This window comes from Scomber scombrus, chromosome 18 (assembly GCF_963691925.1).
Source record: "Scomber scombrus chromosome 18, fScoSco1.1, whole genome shotgun sequence".
Classification (NCBI taxonomy): domain Eukaryota; kingdom Metazoa; phylum Chordata; class Actinopteri; order Scombriformes; family Scombridae; genus Scomber; species Scomber scombrus.
Window position 1 is genome coordinate 17,796,459 of NC_084987.1, and position 20,501 is coordinate 17,816,959.

Consider the following 20,501-nt stretch of genomic DNA (forward strand, 5'->3'; position numbering starts at 1 on the left):
ACTCGAAAACAAACCCTGTTATTGGTCAGAAAAACACCATGACGACGGTTAAAATGTGATTGGCAGAAGGCTCCACCAATCGTCATTGAGAGCGGCCCTGCGAAGGACCAATCGCCATGCTCTTCCTGTCATGCCTTTTAAGTTTCCCGACAAGAAAAAAAAAGTAAATACATATATAAAGTAAATAAATATAAAAAAAATGTTTTTAACTTCAAAGCGGGTTTGACGATTAAATAGTGTTACATTTTTGTTCATTAGTACTAATTTCATTTCAACCAGATTGGCGTCACTGCATTGCAGTTTTTTTTGGCGCTCTAACTATAGGTTCCGCCCACAATGTGATTGACATTTTGAAGATCAAATCAGCAGGCCCAACTCATAGGTTATGTTTGTATTAAACACCAGTATACACCGAATTTCACTCTGATAAGCGGATTCGGAATTCAAGGCAGCAAAACACTGTCTTCGCCTTAGGATACAACTTGATAACTGCAATACACATACAATACATCACAGGGGCTTTTGATTTAATAGTATTTGCAGTTTACAGCGGTTGATTTTTCAGCCTAAGGTAAAGTGAAAATTCTTTGTTCAGTCCAAGCGCCCCGGTGAGCAAAACAAGTGTTACATATCGAGGTAGCACACACGGATGTGGTTGTTTCATGGCTCTATGACGGACCAGCAGGGCGGAGATTTGCGGTTTTTTTACGAGTTGCGACAGGTGATATGTTTTCAGTACATGCATAAATCAGATGTAGAAAACCCAACCGTGCTGTCAGTGCTGCCGTGACCAAATTTTTGTGTCAAAAGACTCAGTGAATTACAATATCATAGTCGATCTTCACTGAGGGGGGCGTCCTGTGTACTGAAACGAGCGCACCTCAACCCTCAACAGACGCTTTATATTCCTCTGCGTCACAGCTGGGGACGCTGCATTTCGTCACTAAGGAGTTTGGTTGGGCAGTCGCAGGCAGGAGGAACTTGCTGCTCGTCCAGTTGGCAAACTGACGAAGTTGTCTTCCGAAACTTGAAGGCTCAAAACAGAACCACTATGACTTCGACGAACATGTTCCAGGGGTTGGAGACTGGGTCGAAACCGAGCTCAAGGTGAAGAATATGTTGTAGTTTAGAGGCCGGTTATTTCTAAATGAGATGGCCAGCGGTCTATTTGGGCGCTCGGTCAGCTACTCTCTCAATGTAGGTTAACATGTATTTTTTTTTGACAGGAGCTCTTCACGGCTTTTGGCTTTTAATCCCCTGCTAATGTCTTAAAACACAACGCTAGCATTCAGCCCTGTTCCAGCTGGAAGTGAGTCTCTTGTGTGGTCGCTGAAGTCGAGTTGTCAGCGTCAAGGACTAGCCTTTTCCAAGCTAACCCGACCAGGCGTTGTCTGCTGCGGAAGTGTGAAGCCACTTGAGACAGCTCTTCTTTGTACTCGTCAACTCCGGCGTAGCGGCCACATTGTTCATGTTAAAGGATATTTAGTTTCCTCTTACTGATCTGAAAAGCGTCAGCTCTTTGATCAATTATCTTTTAATAGTCGAGTTAAAGTCTGTTGTGGCCTTTTGATTAACTTGAGAAAGCACCACGCCGAGTCTATGGAGGAGTGCTGTGGCGCCCTTCCCGAGTAGTTAGCCGTGTTATCAAATGTCCTGTTATCTGGCAGCGTTTGATAATGCTGTTGCTTTACTGTACATAATGTTACTATTATTATCTTATTTTTCGCACCATTTCCTACTCAACCCTGTATGCACTAGGGCAAAAGTATGACATCATGTTTATAAGTGTAAGCATGAATATCATGACTCAGTCGTTTCAGAGACATTAGTGTCCCCTTTTTATATTTGTCATGGACTGACAGATCCTCAGATAAGTGTTAATGAAATGGCACATCGTCATGGCCTTAATCTAGTAAGAGAAATTTAAGTAAACAATGAAAAAATACCTAACATTATTTACAGTCTACTTGTCTTTTCACACCTGTATTAAGTAGTTAATCTTAATGCATTAATAAATATTATCCTATGGATGTTGTACTACTCTTTTTTTTTTTTCTTCTGCAGGGTGTTGCAGCCTCCTGGAGGTGGCTCTAGTAACCTGTTCGGTGGCTATGAAGATGATACAGCATCAAGAAGACCAAATAAGATGGCCTCTAAAGTTTTTGCTCCACCAGAGGAACCCCAGAGTGTACCAAGACGTTCTAATCCTCCAGGTCAGACCAGCCTGTCTGGGCTAACGGATGTGCAGTGGCAGTCCAGTCGAAGCATCTATCAATGTCAAGGGTGTGAAAACTGTTAATAAAATGTGATAGGCACCTTCTCTGTTCTCTGTGCCTGGGCTTAACCCGACCTCCAGATTCGGTTAAGTATCTGGTATAATCAGATTTGTTGGAAAGTGAATTTCCAAGCCGGCACTGCTGGGTCACCCTTTCAATATTTTACTGTGCTATTAGCAACCCAGGTGTGATATATTCATTTTCTTATGTACATAGTTTGTCGCTGAAGGGAGATTGGTCATGTAGAAGCTCAATATAGATGTCAAAATATCTCTTGATCCTGTATACGTAACAACATTTTGCCACAGTGTCATGAATTTGCAGGATGTGAAACGGGGGCAGTGCAGTTCATTAATCATCAAAATAAAAGTTGAGTGTGGGATTTCTGTCATGGTCACTGCTGTAACATTGCACACACCTCTGGTAATATTTCATGCAGGTGGGAAGAGTAGCGGAATATTTGGGGAACCTGAACCTCCAGCTCAACCACAGAGACCCATACCTCCAGGTGGACGTTCCAGCAACATATTTGGGGCTGCAGAAAGTGCACCTGTCCAAAGCCCAACCCGAAGCCACCCAAATAAGCCAAAGGTAGGCCATGTATGAAATATTCTCTCCAATTAGACTTGTGCTGTATTTCCTTTCCTATTCCTCTGCTGACTCATGGTAATTTAGACACATCAGCCAGTAAGTTTGTTTGTTTTAAAGAGTAGTTTGTCACAAATTGATTATTTGTTCATTATCTGCTGCTCATTGTGTAAATTCAGCCCAAAAGTCAATGCTTGTTGCTTCATTTTATCCTATATTTCTCTTTTGAATGTGTGATACATACTCCACTGTACCAAGCAGGCTTCTGCATAGGTCAACAGAGTTTATGCAACCAGAATATCGTCAGCTGAGACCACTGAGTCTATTTTAACAGTCTCAGCAGTGACACAGTAAATTTTAAGCGCCCAACTTTTTAAGAAATCTGCTAATTTATCAGTTTTACATAACTGTGGTTGGTAATAAGAGAGAAAACACGCATTAGAGAGGAAGGAGGTAATGCAGCACAGACTGTGCCAAGTTCAAGGTATTTACTCTCATCATAATACCCTATGACATAATATAATTATTCAGCTTTTTCCCCCCAAATCCTATGGTTTCATTCTGTCCCGATAGTAAATGTTCTGAGTACTTGTCCACGGCCCAAGGGGTTGGGAACCCCTGCCCCAAATTGTTTTCGGCCTTGTAGTATGACTTGAAAAATGTGCCCATCCCATGGCACGTTATCCTTGTCTACATGGCACTGCAGGCCAACTGGCATTCAAGTCCATGTTCACATATACAGTTATATCGACTTATTGGATGTATTTACTTTACTTTAGCAGCCGCTTTAGCTTTGTTTTAGGAAGAAGAAAGTCTGTGCTAAGTTCTTTCATTAATTACCAAGTGAAACATTCCTTATCTTTTGTTTTTAACAGGACAATCTAAATGTGGGACCTGAACCTAAATCATCAGGTGAGTTTCACTTTGTTTCATAATGAAAAATGTGATCTCTTTGTGGCAGAATTGATTTTATGTTGAGTCATTCTACCCACTGTAGCTGAGAAAGGTAGACTGTCATTATGTAGATCACAGGGATTACACTATAGCTAGATCTTTTTAAAACGGTGTCTCCTTTTGGTCCCCCAGTCCACATCATATGATTATTAAAAAAGGTTTTTGAGTTTTCCGTTTAGGGGTTTTATGAAATCTCAACCTGTGTCTTTAGTTGGATCGGAGGAAAAAATACATTACCTGTGTGTGTATAATTGAATGCATTACTCTTCATTACGTTCTCTAAGGAAAATGTGTTGTTGGTTTTTAGCCATGATGGCAGCGTGATTCCAGGCATTGACAGTGTCAGTCACTCCACCACTTTGGTTCACACTGAAATATGTCGACAGACTGCCATGAAATTTTGTTTGGGGCTTAGTGGTTCCCCAGAGCATGAATCTTACTGACTGATTTTATTTAATTTTTTAAATTATTATTATTATTTCCTTCTAGCTACATCAGCAGGTCAAAATCCTCACTCAACGAGTGAAAAAGATTTACACGACGGATTTTGACAAAATTTGGTACAGACATTTATTTTCCCCAGACTTTTTCTCTCATACTACCGCAAGTTTCACATTTGTGGTTCTGAGTGAAATGTTTACACAACCATAGAGCAGTTACTATGAAATTTGTACAGATGTTAATGGTCCAGTCAGGAGGAATTGTAACTATAAGCTCCATTATTGTATCACAATCTCAATTAGTCTAATACTTGATTTTATTTTATTTTTTTACCAAATGCATGTAAATCTAAAGACATTCCCATCAGCCTCAGCTGTAATTTGTGTTTAGTGCTGATTAGCAAATGTTAACATACTAAACTAAGATGATGACTCTTAGAAATGTTGCCCACACCAGATAAATAACTGTCATTGTGAGCATGGTAGCATGCTGACGTTGGCATTAGGCTGAAAACACAAAGTACAGCCTCGCAGAGCTGCGAGCGTGGCTGTAGACTCTTAGCATTTGTAATTCCGAGTTGGCAATATCTATGAAGAACTTTCTTCTCTTAAAGTGCCAGAGGCCAAGGTCAGCCAACCTGAGGTGAAGAAGGAAACTGTCGCCCCAGCTGTCGTGCCAGCCAAAGAGGAGCCTGCTGCTGCTGCTGCTCCTTCTCCTGCTCCTGCCCCTGCTCCTGCCCCTGCCCCTACCCCTGCCGCTGCTGCTGCTGTCCCCCCTTCTCCAGAGCCGGCACCCACTTCTTCCTCCTCTTCGTCAGTTCCTGACGAGACTTTGCTGAAGAACCACGAGCCTCACCTGGGACCCAAACCTCGCTCTCACAACAAGGTCCTGAACCCCCCCGGAGGAAAGTCTAGTGTGGTATTCTACTGATCAGCTGAACACACCACTCCTCCCTGTTCTTTGTTTGCTCTGCTGTTAATCTTCTCTCATTCCAACACCCCTTCCCCCCTCACGGTTATTCCACCTGTACAACTAATCAAAGATCAGGAATTTTTGTTTTGACAACAGATTCCTGGTCTTATGTTGCCCTCAACTTCTTGCACTTTCAGTTCCTTTCTGGTTTCCAGCTCTCTGCTCAATTCTTCCTGTACCTTGAAACCTGCAATCATACAATCACAAACCGTTCAATCAACAGGCTAACTATTACCCAATCACTTTAACTGTTAAGTCTCAATATTGTGGTTACTGTTCTCACAATTTTTTTTGCATGTGTAAATGTAGTTCAAGTCACAATTACTTTTCATTCTGAAAACATGTTTTGCATCTCAAGAATTGTTTAGACATCAGAAGAAAGACTGGTTGTGTGTTTTTTCAGCTTTAAATGGTCCTGAACTCAAATGATTTTGTGTAACCATTATCAAAAGCGTAAATTGATTGCAAACATTTGCTCTAATTGCAAGATACCTATTTTAAACCTTGGTATGCTGGCTTTCAGTCAGGAGGGGGTGAACAGATGTTCTCACCAATGTAAAATGTTTCAGGGAGTTCCACGAGTGCCACCTTTTTCACGAGCTACCAGATCCTTATTCAATCACAGCATCAAATCTTTTGTTTGGCAGTTTATTTTCAAAGTAATAACACGTTAGACATCAGTGAATTACTTTAAAATCAAAAGCCTTGCAATCAGCTGAGCATTCACTCTCTCGCCTTCCCATCAATTGTGACTTAATTTTGCTCCCTCTCATCTCAACATGTGTCTCATATAAATGATCTGCTGCCAGAGCCCAAACTCTGTTCAGGGAGAGACACAAAAAATTGACATTTAAACAATGAATGAAAATGTTTACTCCCAAATATTTCTGCTTCTTTAATGATATTTTGATTCCATTTTGATTTTCTGCGAATGTATTGTGCAGGTACTTTTCTGCTTTGTCCTCATTGCTTGCTTTATCTGAGAACATGCCTTTAATTTGCCTGGGGTAGGCCTCTGTTTTATGTTTTAAATTAAAACGGCTGAAGACAAGTGACCTCTGGACAAGCACGTGGCCTATCTGAGTCCAGGTGGGCTCATTAATAATCACCTCTCCTCCCACTTCATGATGCACATTGATGGTATTCTGGTGCCAGCCTGTCCCCTGTATGTTGATGTGCCTGGCAGGCAATGAGCGCAGCAGAAGAAAAAAATCCTGTGTATTGCAATAAAAACTGTTGTTTTGCATTTGGAGTTTGTTATTTCAATGTTTTTTGGAAAATAAACAAAATAAACAATCGCACTCAGAATATTTATAGAGATTTATTGTTAATTCTTGAATTACTTCATTAATGATTTGCCCAGCTTGCACTCTGTGTAAGCTGCTTGTTTCCATATTAAAATGGCTGCATTCTTCCTCAAAGGGGGGAAACACTACTGTTTTTAGCCATGCTAGCAGCATTATGTCTGCCTGTCGTTGGGTTATGCCCATGTACAACTTCACAAAGCTGCTGGCATGTCTACCTGACTGTCTTGTTTTCTGTCCATTAGGCATTTCAACAAATACAAAGAATGATAGGAGTCCAGTTTGTAGCTGTCCACAATAAAAATGGGGCTCCTTTAATTGTAAATATAATTATTGATAAACATTTGAGGTGTGCAGCTATTGCAAACCCATCTAAATGAGAGCTTGTAGGTGCACATTATGTCAACCATAAAATATTACACTTGCCATAATAATCTCAGTTGTGGGCAAAAATGACAGGTCAATGTGGAGTTGGCATTACTTAGATGATTATGGCAAGAACCTTAAATAATCAGCTCTTTTCACATGCAGCTTGTCTGTAGGAGAGAATCTGGGCAGCAGGGTAACCATAATTACTGTGAACTGATGCGTGACAAAAGAGCAGACAGACAAGCAACTCATGACTCAGTTGACTTCAAATAACAGTACAGAGGAGTAAATAGCAGGGTGCATTGTATGCAATAACAACAACATGGGATAAGTGATGAGCACTGCAGCTATACAGGTGTTTCCATTCATCTGATCTCACCTGTTTTCATGTTGAAGGTTGGCCTTGATCTTGGGTAGAAGATGTGAAATTTCAGCATGAATCCATATTGCGTTTATCTTTGTTAAAACTACCATCACTGTGCGATATTAATTGTACATTTTTACAAATAATCACTAAAGAAATGTGATGTCTTTTGTTGTTTATTGTGGCCATGTAGAAGTTAAACCACAAAAAAACAATATAAAGATCTAAAGTGGCTGAGCAAATGAAATGATATATGAGAATATTTTTGCACAAACACATTCTGGTTCATTTACAACTCAAACCACCACCGGGTTTATTTAAGTTTATGTAACAATGAGTCTGTTTTCTTCATTTTGGTGCAACACCAATGAGTAGGCCTAAACCTCAAAAACTGGTTGTTGGTATTAAAGGACCACCCACCTTCTGCTGCAAGTCCTCAGAAGAAAACTGATGAATAGTGTGAAATGTAAATATTGACAGTATTTCAGTGCCACCTACTGAAGGAAACAAGAAGGACAACTGAAGCTCTGTGCTGATGAAAAAAAAACCCAACTGACAAAAAGACATGGAGTCAATAAAAGTTTGTTACCTTTTTGTGGTTTAGCTTGTTTCTTGTTTTTCTGACTTGAATCATCTTGATTATTGAGCAACTGTTGTGATTATCTCAAAACACTGGCTTGACGTGCATACTGTACATTAATCCTGCTGTGTGTCTTTCAGAGCAGCAACCTGAAGAGTGCCATATGTGGTGTGATCATTTAGACCTCGTCACATGTACATGTGAAACCAGTGACGGCCTGCTTCAAGTCCTGCCAGCACTGCAAGGCAAGTCTGAAAATATACAATGTGAGGCCGAAGTCTAACTTACTAACCTCACCCTGCAATCTGTTACACATATTTAAGATTAAACTTTCCTGAAATGTTGAGTATTTCTACATTTTCTAGAGCTGTAAAGAAATGTTGAACTTGAGAGCAGTTAAGATTGATTTGTCTCAGCGGGCCCCTTATCTACCCACTTTGTTTTTTACTCTTCTGCTTCATTGACCAGTTTTTGTCTCCATTGTCAATCCCCTCCACTACGAACAATAGCCCAGGCTATACTCGCTCAACGACTGTTTAAGTGAAAGACGTCTGCTCTCGACCGGACTCCTTTCCTTTTATAAATGTTACTGTCTGGAAGTGATTTTCATACAGGACATACTGTCCAGTATGTGGTATCTTTTGGTTTTTTAACCATCTCTCCTTTTTACTTTAAGACACTGGTCTAATCAGGGCATAATTATTACTTAATGATAATATTAGTGTTGCACTGCAAATGCAAATCTACAGAGGCAAGGACTAAATATTACACAAGACCATCTTCAAAGGTTGATGCTCATTAGAGTCCCATCAATGTATCTGTCAGCTGATATTATTAATTGATATCAGCCTAATGTGTATGTGTGTATACATATACATATACATACATAGTACACATTGGTATTGGCATATATGTTGTTATACAGGTAGGATTTTATATATTTGATCCTTTTTCTTAATTATATGTAGATATGTTTTTGTTCTATGTGGTTCTTTAACCATAGCTATTTATAATGATTAGATTCATAGTGAATTTTACTGTTTGAGTTCATTTATATCATTTTATACAATAAAGTTTATTGGTAAACTGTATAGTATCATACTTCCAATACACATCTTTGTCACAAATCTTTGACCATATTTAAGGGATCATTGCAAAAAATATGTTTATGTATATTCTGTAAGTATAAGATTATCGGCCAATATTTCAATATCAGAATTTTATTACCCGGCAATATCAGCATCAGCTCCAAAAATCTAGTATCAGTCAGGCGCTAATGCTCATCAGGCCTTCTGTGATGAGCTTTATGTTTTTGATCTAATGCATGCAGTAATGCTTCTTGGTTTATTTTAACATCCAATTAGTTTAAACATGTACAAAATATACATATGGGAGATATTCTTCTCTCTTTATGCAAAGATTTGACATCTTTGTTCATCTCTTTTGAAGAGAAAAATATATATACAGTATAGTACCTGAAAAGACCTGAGTGTAGACAGACAACTTCCACTCCTGCCTTGATCAAAAACCGATGAGGCAAGTCCATGTTGGCTTTCAGGTGCAAAAAAATCTGATTTTAATTTAGTTTAGCTGTAAAGTTATCTCTTCATGTTTTCATTTCAACATGCTGATATATTGATCCCAAATGTCATTTATTTGTATTGAACAGCATTCATTGTGTGGCACCTCAGCGCCATCTTTTGAAGTAAATAGCAAGTCATCAACATACTGAAGGCTGACTTTTGGATTTCAAGTCAAGGATTGGGAGAAGCACCTATTGAAAAAAATATATGAATGCACCTCTGAAGACTTAATATTTCTGCTGAATTCACTGTTGATAGTAGTGGAACATAACTGAGTGCATTTACTCAGTGCTGTACTTCACAAATTTCAGATACTGCACTTTATCAATTGATTAATATTTTATGCCACTTGATGCTTCTACTCTAATTCAACTATTCCACCTTATACACAACTGCTGGACATGTACTGACAACTGAATCACTGGTAACTTTATAAATTACATTTTTAATACGGAACATATGGTGATCTATAAAAATGTGCTGCATTGTTATAGGTTAAACTACCCAACAGTGTAAACAGTTAATATTAGTACCACACTGAGAAACTACAACATCAAAATGCTGCTTAGATTGCAAAGATTGACTGTAGATTAAAAAATATACTTTCAGAAGGTGAAATAATTATGCTAAGAAACATGTTTCCTGTTTGCAGCCTCTTAAACTCAATGATGATTTGACGGCTGATTCTCATTTCTGAGCAGCAGTTTCATCAGTTTTCACTGTATAAGCAAACTGCGTAATAAGGGATATTCTTTTCAGGAACAGAAATGTTGACTCAATTTCCTGCTTCGTACTAACCTATAATGTTCATAGCTAGTTCTCATGTGAAGACACCGTTAAACTAAGCTTTAATGTGCATGTGTATGTAAAGTTGATCGGGCTGTCGCTGGCAGCACCTCAGCACAAATCCTTTCGAATACACAACTCTTAAATTAAAAAGAAGACACATTTTAGTTGCCACCGTTCAGACACTTTTCGCTGTTCTTAGTGGATGAGCTGGCAGTAAAACGTAAGTGCTTTAAAGTGAGGTTCTTTAACTCTGTCAGATGGGAAATATCTTTATAATGGACTAACACATTTTAACTGCATCTTTAACTTTAAAAATAAAGCAATAATTAGGTTTTTTTTTTATCAGTCAGGAACACATGCTATTGTTTTTGTAGATTGTGAAGTATTGTATTTCATGTTTGGAGATTGCATTGTCATTATTATTAAATTCTGGCACCAAGTATGGCAGCAGATTTGTGTTAAGTGGGCAAAGATAGTAAAGCAAAAGATACAACTTCCTGTTTTAACCTCCAAAATACAGTGCATACGATCCTCTAAACATGCCCCTTAAATATAAAAGATGTGGCTGTATCTACCACTGAAGAAATTAATCTGAGATTTTGTGGGTGTCAATGAATCGAGCAGGAGTTCAAGTTGTACAGTGACGGACACATTACAGCCAGGTTGAGTTTTAAGGCAATTGATATATGACTGTTTACAAAATAAAACAAAAAGACTTGTATTGGTAGATTGGTAAATTTCTATATTTCTACATTCCTGACTACAGATTAGTATAACTACAAAATATTTATAATAATAACAGCTGCAAAAAAGAAAAAACTAACCCAATAAAAGAAAAAATACATATGGGGAGAAGTATAATGAGTTGTATGTACTTAAAATGGAAAAACTGTCCCTCTGTGAAATGTGTGTTTTGTTTATTTGCTTTAGGGTCATTTTTATGATGTATGATCTTTATGATGATACCAAATAAAATCTTATTTAAAAAAAAAAAAATATTACAATAGGCTTCATAGTGTCTATAAGATCAGACATTTCAGAAGTGAGCTCGTCTATAATTACATAATGTTTAAAGTCCCCCTCTTCTCAAAAAAATGTTTTCTTCTTCTTTGAGCTTCACTGTGCACTGTTTGACATTGGACGGCTTCTCTGTGCTTATTGAAAATCAGATTTTTAGGGGCTTACAAGCACGATTTGTGACATCACAACTACTTTGGAAGCCACTCGTGTTCCAGTATTTAACTTGCACAACTGTGATGTGGAAACTTGAAGCCTCCAGTGGACAAACACTGAGAATGGACTTTACAGTGAACAAGGTGACATCTTGTGTCCAACAGGAAAACTTCTGAAATTAACAATATTTACATAGTCATAGACTCTGGACTTTTTAATGAGGAAAAGGGAGCAGATGTAATTTAAAGAATTTTAAAAAGCTATTTACACATTTTCAATGGAAAAACCATATCAGCCATACCTTATAGTTCCAAGCAGAATATATTTATATGTCTTAATACATGTGTGGAGGGGACCCTTGCTATTTAAATTATTTTTAAAATATTCATATAATTTGGTCGTAAAAGCTATATTGAAAAGTAAAAATTAATAAATATATCATTTTTGGCATCGTTGAAAAGCTGAGAATGTATCATTATGCAAAAACCACATGATCATGACCGCTCTGCAGCTATATTTTGAATCCTCGAAGCTGACTTCCGGCGTCACATGTCTGGCTTGACGCAGCCAGTGTGCTCGCTCAATGCAGACGGTGTGACGTCAGCCAGAGTCGGTCAGCTGGCTCCTCTGAACAGCAGGGAGAGCCTCTCCCATAGGGAGACATCACCATCAACGCCCGAGCCTGGCCAGCAGCATCGGCGGACCGCTGCAAAGGAGGGACAAAACATGGAAGAAACGGCGTTATAGAGGCGGATCGGGCGTCGGCGGGGACCGGGAGCGTTAGATTATTTATTTAACTATTTATTATATTATTTATTTCCCCCTGCCAGTAATGGCTGGGGTCCATGGCTGCGGCTGCTGAGAGGCAGGTGCAATATTATCGACGGGGGAATTTGGTTCCTCGGCATGGACTCAGCGAGGGCCGATCCACAGGCTGGCCCACTGCACGCCCGCTGAGATCAGATGCTCTCTGCCGGAGGAGAGCGATAGCAGGGCCGCGTCTGGAGGCGATACGACGGGCTGGCCGTGGAGGAGGAGGGGGCCCTCTTTACATCAAAATATAAATATATTTTCACTACCGATCTCAAGGTTATACGCCGTCACACACAACAGCAGCCAGTTGAATGAAGTAAATATGCGCTGCTGCAAAATGGCATAAGTGTTTTTTTTTAAAATTATTATTATTTCTATTTGGGGAAAGACTGTGATTGCATGCCCCCCCATCTCCTGTCCTGACCGGATCCAAAACCTTTAACGGTCTCGCCTTATAGGCCTTAAAACACTGTTTGAGCGCAGACTCCTCATCTGGAAAACAGAAGCCGGCTCCAGCTGCCAAGATGATGGAGTTGCAGATAGACGAGGTGGTGTATCAGGACGACTACGGCTCCGGCTCCGTGATGTCGGAGCGGGTGTCGGGCCTGGCCAACAGCATCTACCGGGAGTTCGAGCGGCTGATCCGCAGCTATGATGAGGAGGTGGTAAAGGAGCTGATGCCGCTGGTGGTGAACGTCCTGGAGAACCTGGACGGGGTGCTGACCGAAAACCAGGAGCACGAAGTGGAGCTGGAGTTGTTGAAGGAGGACAACGAGCAGCTCATCACGCAGTATGAAAGGGAGAAAGCGCTGCGCAAGCAGGCAGAGGAGGTGAGCAACCCCCGGCACTGGCTGGGCCTCCAGCCGCATCATCACATCCAACTTCCTGCTGCTTCTCCGTAGTCACGGTGCCCTGTCTGAGCAGGGAGGCTGAATCAGACATGTGACTCATGTTTAGGCCTGTGACATGACAGTGTTGAGTATATTTTTAGTCATTATTTTGTCACTTAGAGCTGTTAAAAAACCTCTGTTATAGTCAAATTTAGAAGCACGTGATACATTATTTTAGCACAACTGCCTATAATACTCAGTTTGTTGAAGATGTGCTAAAACTAGTTGTGGCTTTGTAAAAGTACTTCACCTTACTCAAGTGAAAGTAATAGCACCCCAATCAAAACTACACTAATATCAGAGGAGTAGACATTTACTAAATAATTTCTGAGTTTGTTTTTACGCAACAAGGTAAACTCCTGCAAAATGAAATGCTTTATAGGATACTTCACAATTCAGGGAACAGTGAACTACTTAATCTAAATCTGTTTGGCTGATTTACTGCTATAATTAAGTGATATACCATGTAAGCAGAGATGTTGAGGTCAGTGTACAGTCACAGATATGCTATTGGCATATTAGTGGAGGAATGTTTCTTCAGGATATGGTTGTAGCAGAGTTAACATGCATTCAGACTACCTTACATATAAGTAAACACTACTTAAAGGTTGAACAAACAGTGTTATGTGTGGATGGCAGTATGAAGCTTTTGTATTCCAGCTGTGATACCACTACTGCCACTATGTCTGTTAATACATCTGTACTGCTACTGGACCTTCCTCAGTTTGTAATTTTGCAGGTGTTACTGTCAGAACAACTTCTACCACTATTATTACTATTACAACTACCTCCACTAACATTACATCCACCACTGCAATACTAACCTTTCTTCTCACAACAGTAACACACCTACAAACCAGGCATTTGTTTGATTTTTAACCCTCTTTTCTAATTTACACTTGAGCTGAGTCTCATATGCAAATGTAAAAAGCACACAGTATGCAAACAGAAAGTAAAGACTTGATAGCAGCTCATACAGTATTGGGTGATAAAGTGACAGGCAGCAAAGCTCTGAAACAGGCGAAGGATGTAAGCACGACTCAGAGTGTGCGTTAACGACTGAAAACTCTGCAAGAACAGGGACACAAACAATAAACGCGGACATCAATATGGAGCTATTACATTACCGGCTAAACTCCACCTCCAGCAAATCTTTCCCCCCCCACTGTCTTTCTGTGACTGGTGTCACAGCAGCCATGGGACCCAGCAGGCATCATAAAGCAACTTTAATCCTCCTCCCATCCAAAGAGGCCTCAGCATATCACTGGCAGCCCTGCTAGTATCAGCTTAGCTCAGCTTTTAGTCTGTTCATCATCTGTTCTCCCCTCAGTGTTTTCTCCCTATGTCAGTTTATGTAGTTTGTTTTCACTTTAAGCTGTTAATTTAGAAAGGGCTTGTTGGTTGATATTAATATTTCAGTGTAAGCATATTTAAGCTTATTTTAATTTCATGACGAGACAAACTCATTTACTGTAAAAACGTGGTCGTATCTTGAATAACTTTGTAATTAGCAATTCATTTAGATTTTAATACTCAATCATCTTTTTTGGTCAGATGTATTATATTATGTCTTGATTTGTTTTGGCATTAATGTCTCTTTTCAATGCAAGGTTATGCTTGCAGCTGTTGACCGAAGCGAATTTACATCTCAGCTCAAATTAGGTGTCAAATTTGAATATAACTTATAAATAGAGAGACCGTTTTGTCTGACTGTTATGAGGGCACAATGGGGGATGGGACGACGTGTGAGGGGTGGGGTATTATAGGAAATCAATAGTACACAGAGCACACTGAGGGAGCCTGGCACTGTAACCTGATTTGTGCTTATGAGGAGCAGAGGCAGAGCAACAAAAGCAGAAAAAACGGAAAGGGACGGAGGTTTAGAGAGCTGCAGGATGAGCAAGTAAACGCACAGGCCTATTTGGACAGATAGAGAGAGTGAGAGAGAGAGAGAGAGAGAGAAAAAAAACTAAGGCTGATGAGACAAAAAAGGGCAGAGTGAGAGAGAATCTCAGAGACTGAGGAAAACAATAGTGCACACTGAGAGCAAGACACTGGTAGCAACGAGTAAAAAGCGGCTCAGATTACAAGGTTATTAGGCTCTAGCTAATTGTAAACAAAGCCAACAACTCCCTGTCTCCTCGTGAAGCCTTCACTAAGACACCCACATCACAGTTATTCAAGTGGTGTTAACTCATTTCGTTGCATCTTTGTTGCTACGCAGTTTTCGGTGTTATTAACTTCTCGCAGTATGATTACAGAAATAGATTACCCATCACTCAGCTCTATCTGATCATTTTCTCATCACCTTCTCTCTTGATGTGATTTACTTTAGTCAGATGAACACCAACGCCTGATTAAACTTGTCAGCACTGATCAATAATTTGGACAAAAGAAAAAAGAAGTGACAACCAATGAAATAGGCTTCTTGATTCAACACGACCACAGTTCTCCAAAACCGCCATCTAAGCATATTTGAGTCGACAAATACGGCATGTCACTTTTTTCATGGTGTTTGTTCACTCTCTCTTCAGGGGGACATTGTTGAAAGTGTGACCACACTGAAATCAAAAGCACTTACTGCAGCCATGGTTTGTCAGAGAAGCACATTACCTCCACTCATCACAAGGCCACTTCATGAATAATTCATACGGGACAGAAAAACACAATATTCCAGGCCATAAATACATAAACTATTAATTAACCTGTGTAATTATTGTATACATGAATCAAATGTTGTTTTCATAATCCCAAAGTCACAAACGTCCTACCTATGCTTTACTTTCATAATGCTGTATTTTAATAGAAAATACTCTGGATGGAGATTAGAGAGGTTAAGTGTTTGATTCAGGTAAAAGCAGTAAAAAGCAAAGTGGATTTGAAGGACGTCACTGTTGTCAAATATGAATATTGAATATTGTGAGAGATGGGGAAGATTGTGTGTGTATAGTTATAGATTTTCAGGTATTTCATTGGTCTTAAAGGGTGCAAAAACAACACAGGCTGTTCAAACAGCTTGGTAATTAATACTATGATACAAATTAACCTTTAAATGAGTTACATTTCTGTGACTAATTAAGGTGTTTTGCTACATAAACCCATCTTGTTAAATTGGCTAGCACGTAGGTGCAATATCACATTCCATTCCACCTTCAGAGGTGGAGGCAGTCAGTAGCTGAAGGGACTGACTTGTTTGTTCGTTTCCCTGCTAAAATCCACTCTGCAAACGACAAAGGATTGTTGTTTTCCTGTGTCTTGAAGTATCAACACTAGTTGTATTTTCACTGGGTGATCACACTGCAGCCGTTGCCTTTTTGTGTGCTGCATATCTGCTGCATATTCCTGGTTCCATGGTCTCCCTGCAGTCAGAGGATTACAGTATTAAGACTTCATGGACTTGCTGCACTGAAAAAAGGACGTCATTGTGAACAGCTTTATAAAAAAACACAGGCAGTGTGAAAAGGAAGTAGGCAACTCTGTGTTTACCTCCTCTGGCTGCTCAGTTGCAGAGTTTATGTGCACATGTGGGACAAATGGAGATTTCTTATTGAGTTGCTGACCAACTCCAACCTTCAGTCTTTAATAATTACCTCATTCTCACCCAAACACTGCTTTTGTTAATCTTTTTAAATTTGTAACCTAAGCCTTGTCCTGAAAGGTCAACATAGCTGCTGCAAACAATTTCATAATTACTGTACAATTGTACTAGCCACAAGTATAGCGATCTTAGCATGTTTCCATATTAATTCCACAAATAAAATCTGTATACAATAGTTAAAATATTGTATAATTGTCACTTGAAGTACAGTTTGTGAATTGATTTCATACAAATTTTTGCATGTGTCTTCTATCAGAAATTCATTGAATTCGAGGATGCGTTGGAAGCTGAGAAGAAGGACCTGCAGATACAGGTGGAGTTTCTGGAGCTGCAGGGGAAACAGCTGGAGCTCAAGACAAAGAACTATTCTGATCAGAGTGAGTGGACACACGCCTTTACTACAAACATTTACGTTCCCATAATGTGGCCCCTATTGATGAATATCCCGGACAGAGCTGAAATTAGAGCCACTGTCGTAGAGTGAAAGTTAATTCCAACACCATGTTTAGATTTTAAGTCAGGACTAGGGGGAAAATAAACAAGGCACATTAAAAAAAGGTAATTTTAGATAAGCAGTATAGGGGTTGAATCCACTTCCAGTTTGACCAATTTGGTATTTAGACTAAATTTGAGCACTTTAGGTCTAGTTCTAATCCTCTACCAGGAAACTGATTTTTTAAAAGAAAAAGTTACACTGAAAATAAAGAATACATTTCCATTGTAAGTCTATGGGGAAGATGGAAAGGGAAGTGGACACACTGCTTTTGGAGAACATAATATTTTTAGATTGTTGGTGCTTTTGAACTAGCTTTTTGTTGTATCTTAAGTTGTATTTCTTCCCTATCTACCTTTAATGTGTGTGTTTTTCTTGGTATTTTTTTATTGGAGTGTAGACCCACATAGTTCAGCATTTTAAATACATAACAAAGTTGTTGTAGTTCTACACTGTTACATTTGATTGCCAAAGCCTTCATGTTTAATTGGTGATAAAATATCATATGATGTTGTCAACTGTGCAGAATTAGAGTCGGAGCTATTTGAATTCATTACTTTTTCACCTTGTTATACCTGTAAAATCCCTCCTAGTTTCTTGCTGTTGAACACTTTCCTGTCACTTTCAGTCACTCGGTTGGAAGAGAGAGAATCAGACATGAAGAAAGAGTACAACGCTCTGCACCAACGCCACACTGAGGTAAGAGACAACATACAGTTAAGGAGCATACCAATGGTTTTGCATGTTTTAGGTCATTTTCTACAAATCAGATACTTTACTGCCAACAATGTCATTATTTCAATGTTTTCCCTACACTCCAGCCATTGCTTTGGATAAAAGCGTCTGCTAAATGACTAAATGTAAAATGCACTTTAAATTAATTTGAAAAGTATAAATTGTCTTATAATGCACTGATAATGTTACAAAGCTGGCACTTAGATGGATTATCTTACACAAGACTCAAATCAAATCAAGTATAAAACAATGCCTGCCTGGAAAATAGAAAAAAGACAAAACATCAAAAATGTGTGTGGAGAAAAACAGTCGGCATTAACATAAATTGCATGTGATTTATAGTGAAGAAAAAACAATATGCAAAAGCTACAGTAAAGGTCCTTTGAGCTCTACCAAGGTGGAGTCATTCACAGATTTTGTAGTTAAGTCACTGCGATCCTTTTACATGCAACACCTGTTTTTCAGCAGTCCATGTAATCTTCCTCTGCTTGTTTTCTTACACCTCTTTCTCGCTATCCTGGATCACAGATGATCCAGACGTACGTCGAGCACATAGAGCGGTCCAAAATGCAGCAAGCAGGGAGCAACAGCCAATCAGATGGCCCTGGCTGTGGACGAACGTGAGTTGCTGTTCCTGTGTGTTGTTGGTGTGGGAGTGTAAAGGTTGTGTGTGTGTGTGTGTGTGTGTGTGTGTGTGTGTGTGTGTGTGTGTGTGTGTGTGTGTGTGTGTGTGTGTGTGTGTGTGTGTGTGTGTGTGTGTGTGAGTGTATATCTTTGTGTTGATTCGAACTGTAACGTTCACCCATCGTCTTGTTGCCGATGTTTCATGTTTTGTCCTGAATGTATCAGGCTGTTCATGCTTCTACATGCTCGCTGCGTCGATGCTGGCACTTGTTTGTCAGGGAGCCACGATAAACAGCTGGTGCTGCCTACGGACAAGGAGGAGAGGCGACGTACACAAACAGCAGCCATTATGAGCCATGTGGGAAATAATTAGGGAAAAAAAGAAAGAAAGTTTGGAGTTCGTTTGCCAGCTAGCAGTTTTCGCTCATGAGTCTTGAATATTTATGAACACGAAACAAGACGAGGAGCGGGACATCTGGTGTAGCCTCTCTAGCCCAACCACAGATTAGTTGCCTCCTTCAACTTGTTCACTACAGTATCCTAAAAATCTCTTCAGCCACAGTGTCTCATCAAAAGCATCCTAATCCTACAAATCTTCAGTGGCTGTTAGAAGTAGAGCACTGAATAGAGCTGATGTCTGCAAAGGATTTTTTTTGGGATAGTTGTCGGGATGGATTAGGTTGCATTATAAGCACCCATGAGGCTTAGATTCAGTACTTTTTGATAAAATAAGAGGAGCTGCTTTGAAATCTAGTTAATGTCAGATTATCAGAGGCTGATTTAATAAAAAGTATAAAAATATAACTTCTTTTCAGATTTTTTACAAGACAGACCTGTAAAAAATATTTGCGAACTGACTTATGAAGGTGAAAAAGTGTGTGTCTGTGTGTGTTCATGTGTCATGGCATGTTCCTGTCTCTATCTAATCAGCGTCTGTCTGTCTTGTCTGTCTTGCTGGCTTGCTCTCTGTGCTGCTGTTTGCACAGTCAACGCCACACATGGAGGAAAAGGTAAATCCAACATGGTCCCACAAACTGCCCTTGCACCTTTTCCCTCAGCTCCGCCATTAAACCTGGCCTGCTTGGACTTTGCTGATGCCCCCTCTTATTCTTTAACCATGCCTCAGCGTCTTGAACAAAGAAATGTTAATTTATGCATTTGCCTTATTAGTTATTGTTGCCTGTAACTGCTAGGCTATTTATTTTCAAGAATGTATCGATAATGTTGCATTTGAACAACAAATGTTGAAATAAGGAATGGTTCAAAGGTCATGTTTTCCAGTTTTCTCCGTTTAGGTTCTCCCTCATGTGTTTGTGTCTGCTCTGCTTGTGTGTTTGTCTGTCCCTCCTCCCAAAGCAAAACATTCATATACTAAATGCAAAAATGATGCAATTATAAGGATATGCATTCATTTTGAGTGAGGAAGAAATAATCCGTGCCTGCTGTAGGTCATATAGTAGTGTTATCTTCTAAAAGATGTGTACATTTTTCATTTGTATCATTGTTGGATGTGGAAGGAACATTTTTATTTTATTGAACTTTACACAAAAAACAACAATTTTGTTTGGGTACCATTCATCAGCTATTCAATCAAATGATACCTGAAATACCTTTAAACTTTTGTTTGATGTTATATTTGAGGTATATAATTATGTATATGCCTGTAGTGCTGGCTCTGCCTGTTTGAATGACTTGCATTTGGTCCAATAAGTGTCTCTCTATTAAATAAAGAGACATTGCACTTGGACTGCATGCCATCAGAGCCCCTCTTTCTTTTCCTTGTAGGCCTAGGGCTTTTAAAACAGTCTTTCTCCTAAAATCCCTGTCTTGCTCTATTTACATATTACCTTTTCTTAATATATCAGGATGTGAGTTTGATTGCAACCTTTGCTCTTCTGTATATTCTCCCTGTGTTAATGTAATCGCCCCCGGATGTTCTGTTTTTCTCCAATAAC

General features: G+C 39.4%; 2 protein-coding genes across 3 annotated transcripts in view; both read left to right on the top strand.

Moving 5' to 3' along the window:
• Window positions 1–610: 610 nt before the first annotated feature.
• Window positions 611–6,529, top strand: jpt2 (Jupiter microtubule associated homolog 2). Of its 2 annotated transcripts, none has more exons than XM_062439164.1 (5): window positions 611–1,107; window positions 2,065–2,213; window positions 2,716–2,867; window positions 3,740–3,776; window positions 4,879–6,529. In XM_062439164.1, the coding sequence occupies exons 1-5, from the start codon at window positions 1,052–1,054 to the stop codon at window positions 5,187–5,189; spliced, it is 705 nt and encodes a 234-aa protein (XP_062295148.1). In that variant the 5' UTR covers window positions 611–1,051; the 3' UTR covers window positions 5,190–6,529. The 2 variants fall into 2 exon arrangements, with proteins under 2 accessions (XP_062295148.1, XP_062295147.1); XM_062439163.1 differs by having other exon boundaries at window positions 622–1,107; window positions 4,873–6,529.
• Window positions 6,530–12,172: 5,643 nt separating this feature from the next.
• The window catches only part of mapk8ip3 (mitogen-activated protein kinase 8 interacting protein 3), a 28,585-nt gene continuing 20,256 nt past the window's right edge, over window positions 12,173–20,501 (top strand). The window contains exons 1-4 of the mRNA XM_062439323.1: window positions 12,173–13,036; window positions 16,951–17,071; window positions 17,816–17,886; window positions 18,451–18,542. Of these exons, the coding sequence (XP_062295307.1) occupies window positions 12,731–13,036; window positions 16,951–17,071; window positions 17,816–17,886; window positions 18,451–18,542 (590 nt within the window). The 5' untranslated portion in view covers window positions 12,173–12,730. The remainder of the gene's footprint in view (window positions 13,037–16,950; window positions 17,072–17,815; window positions 17,887–18,450; window positions 18,543–20,501) is intronic.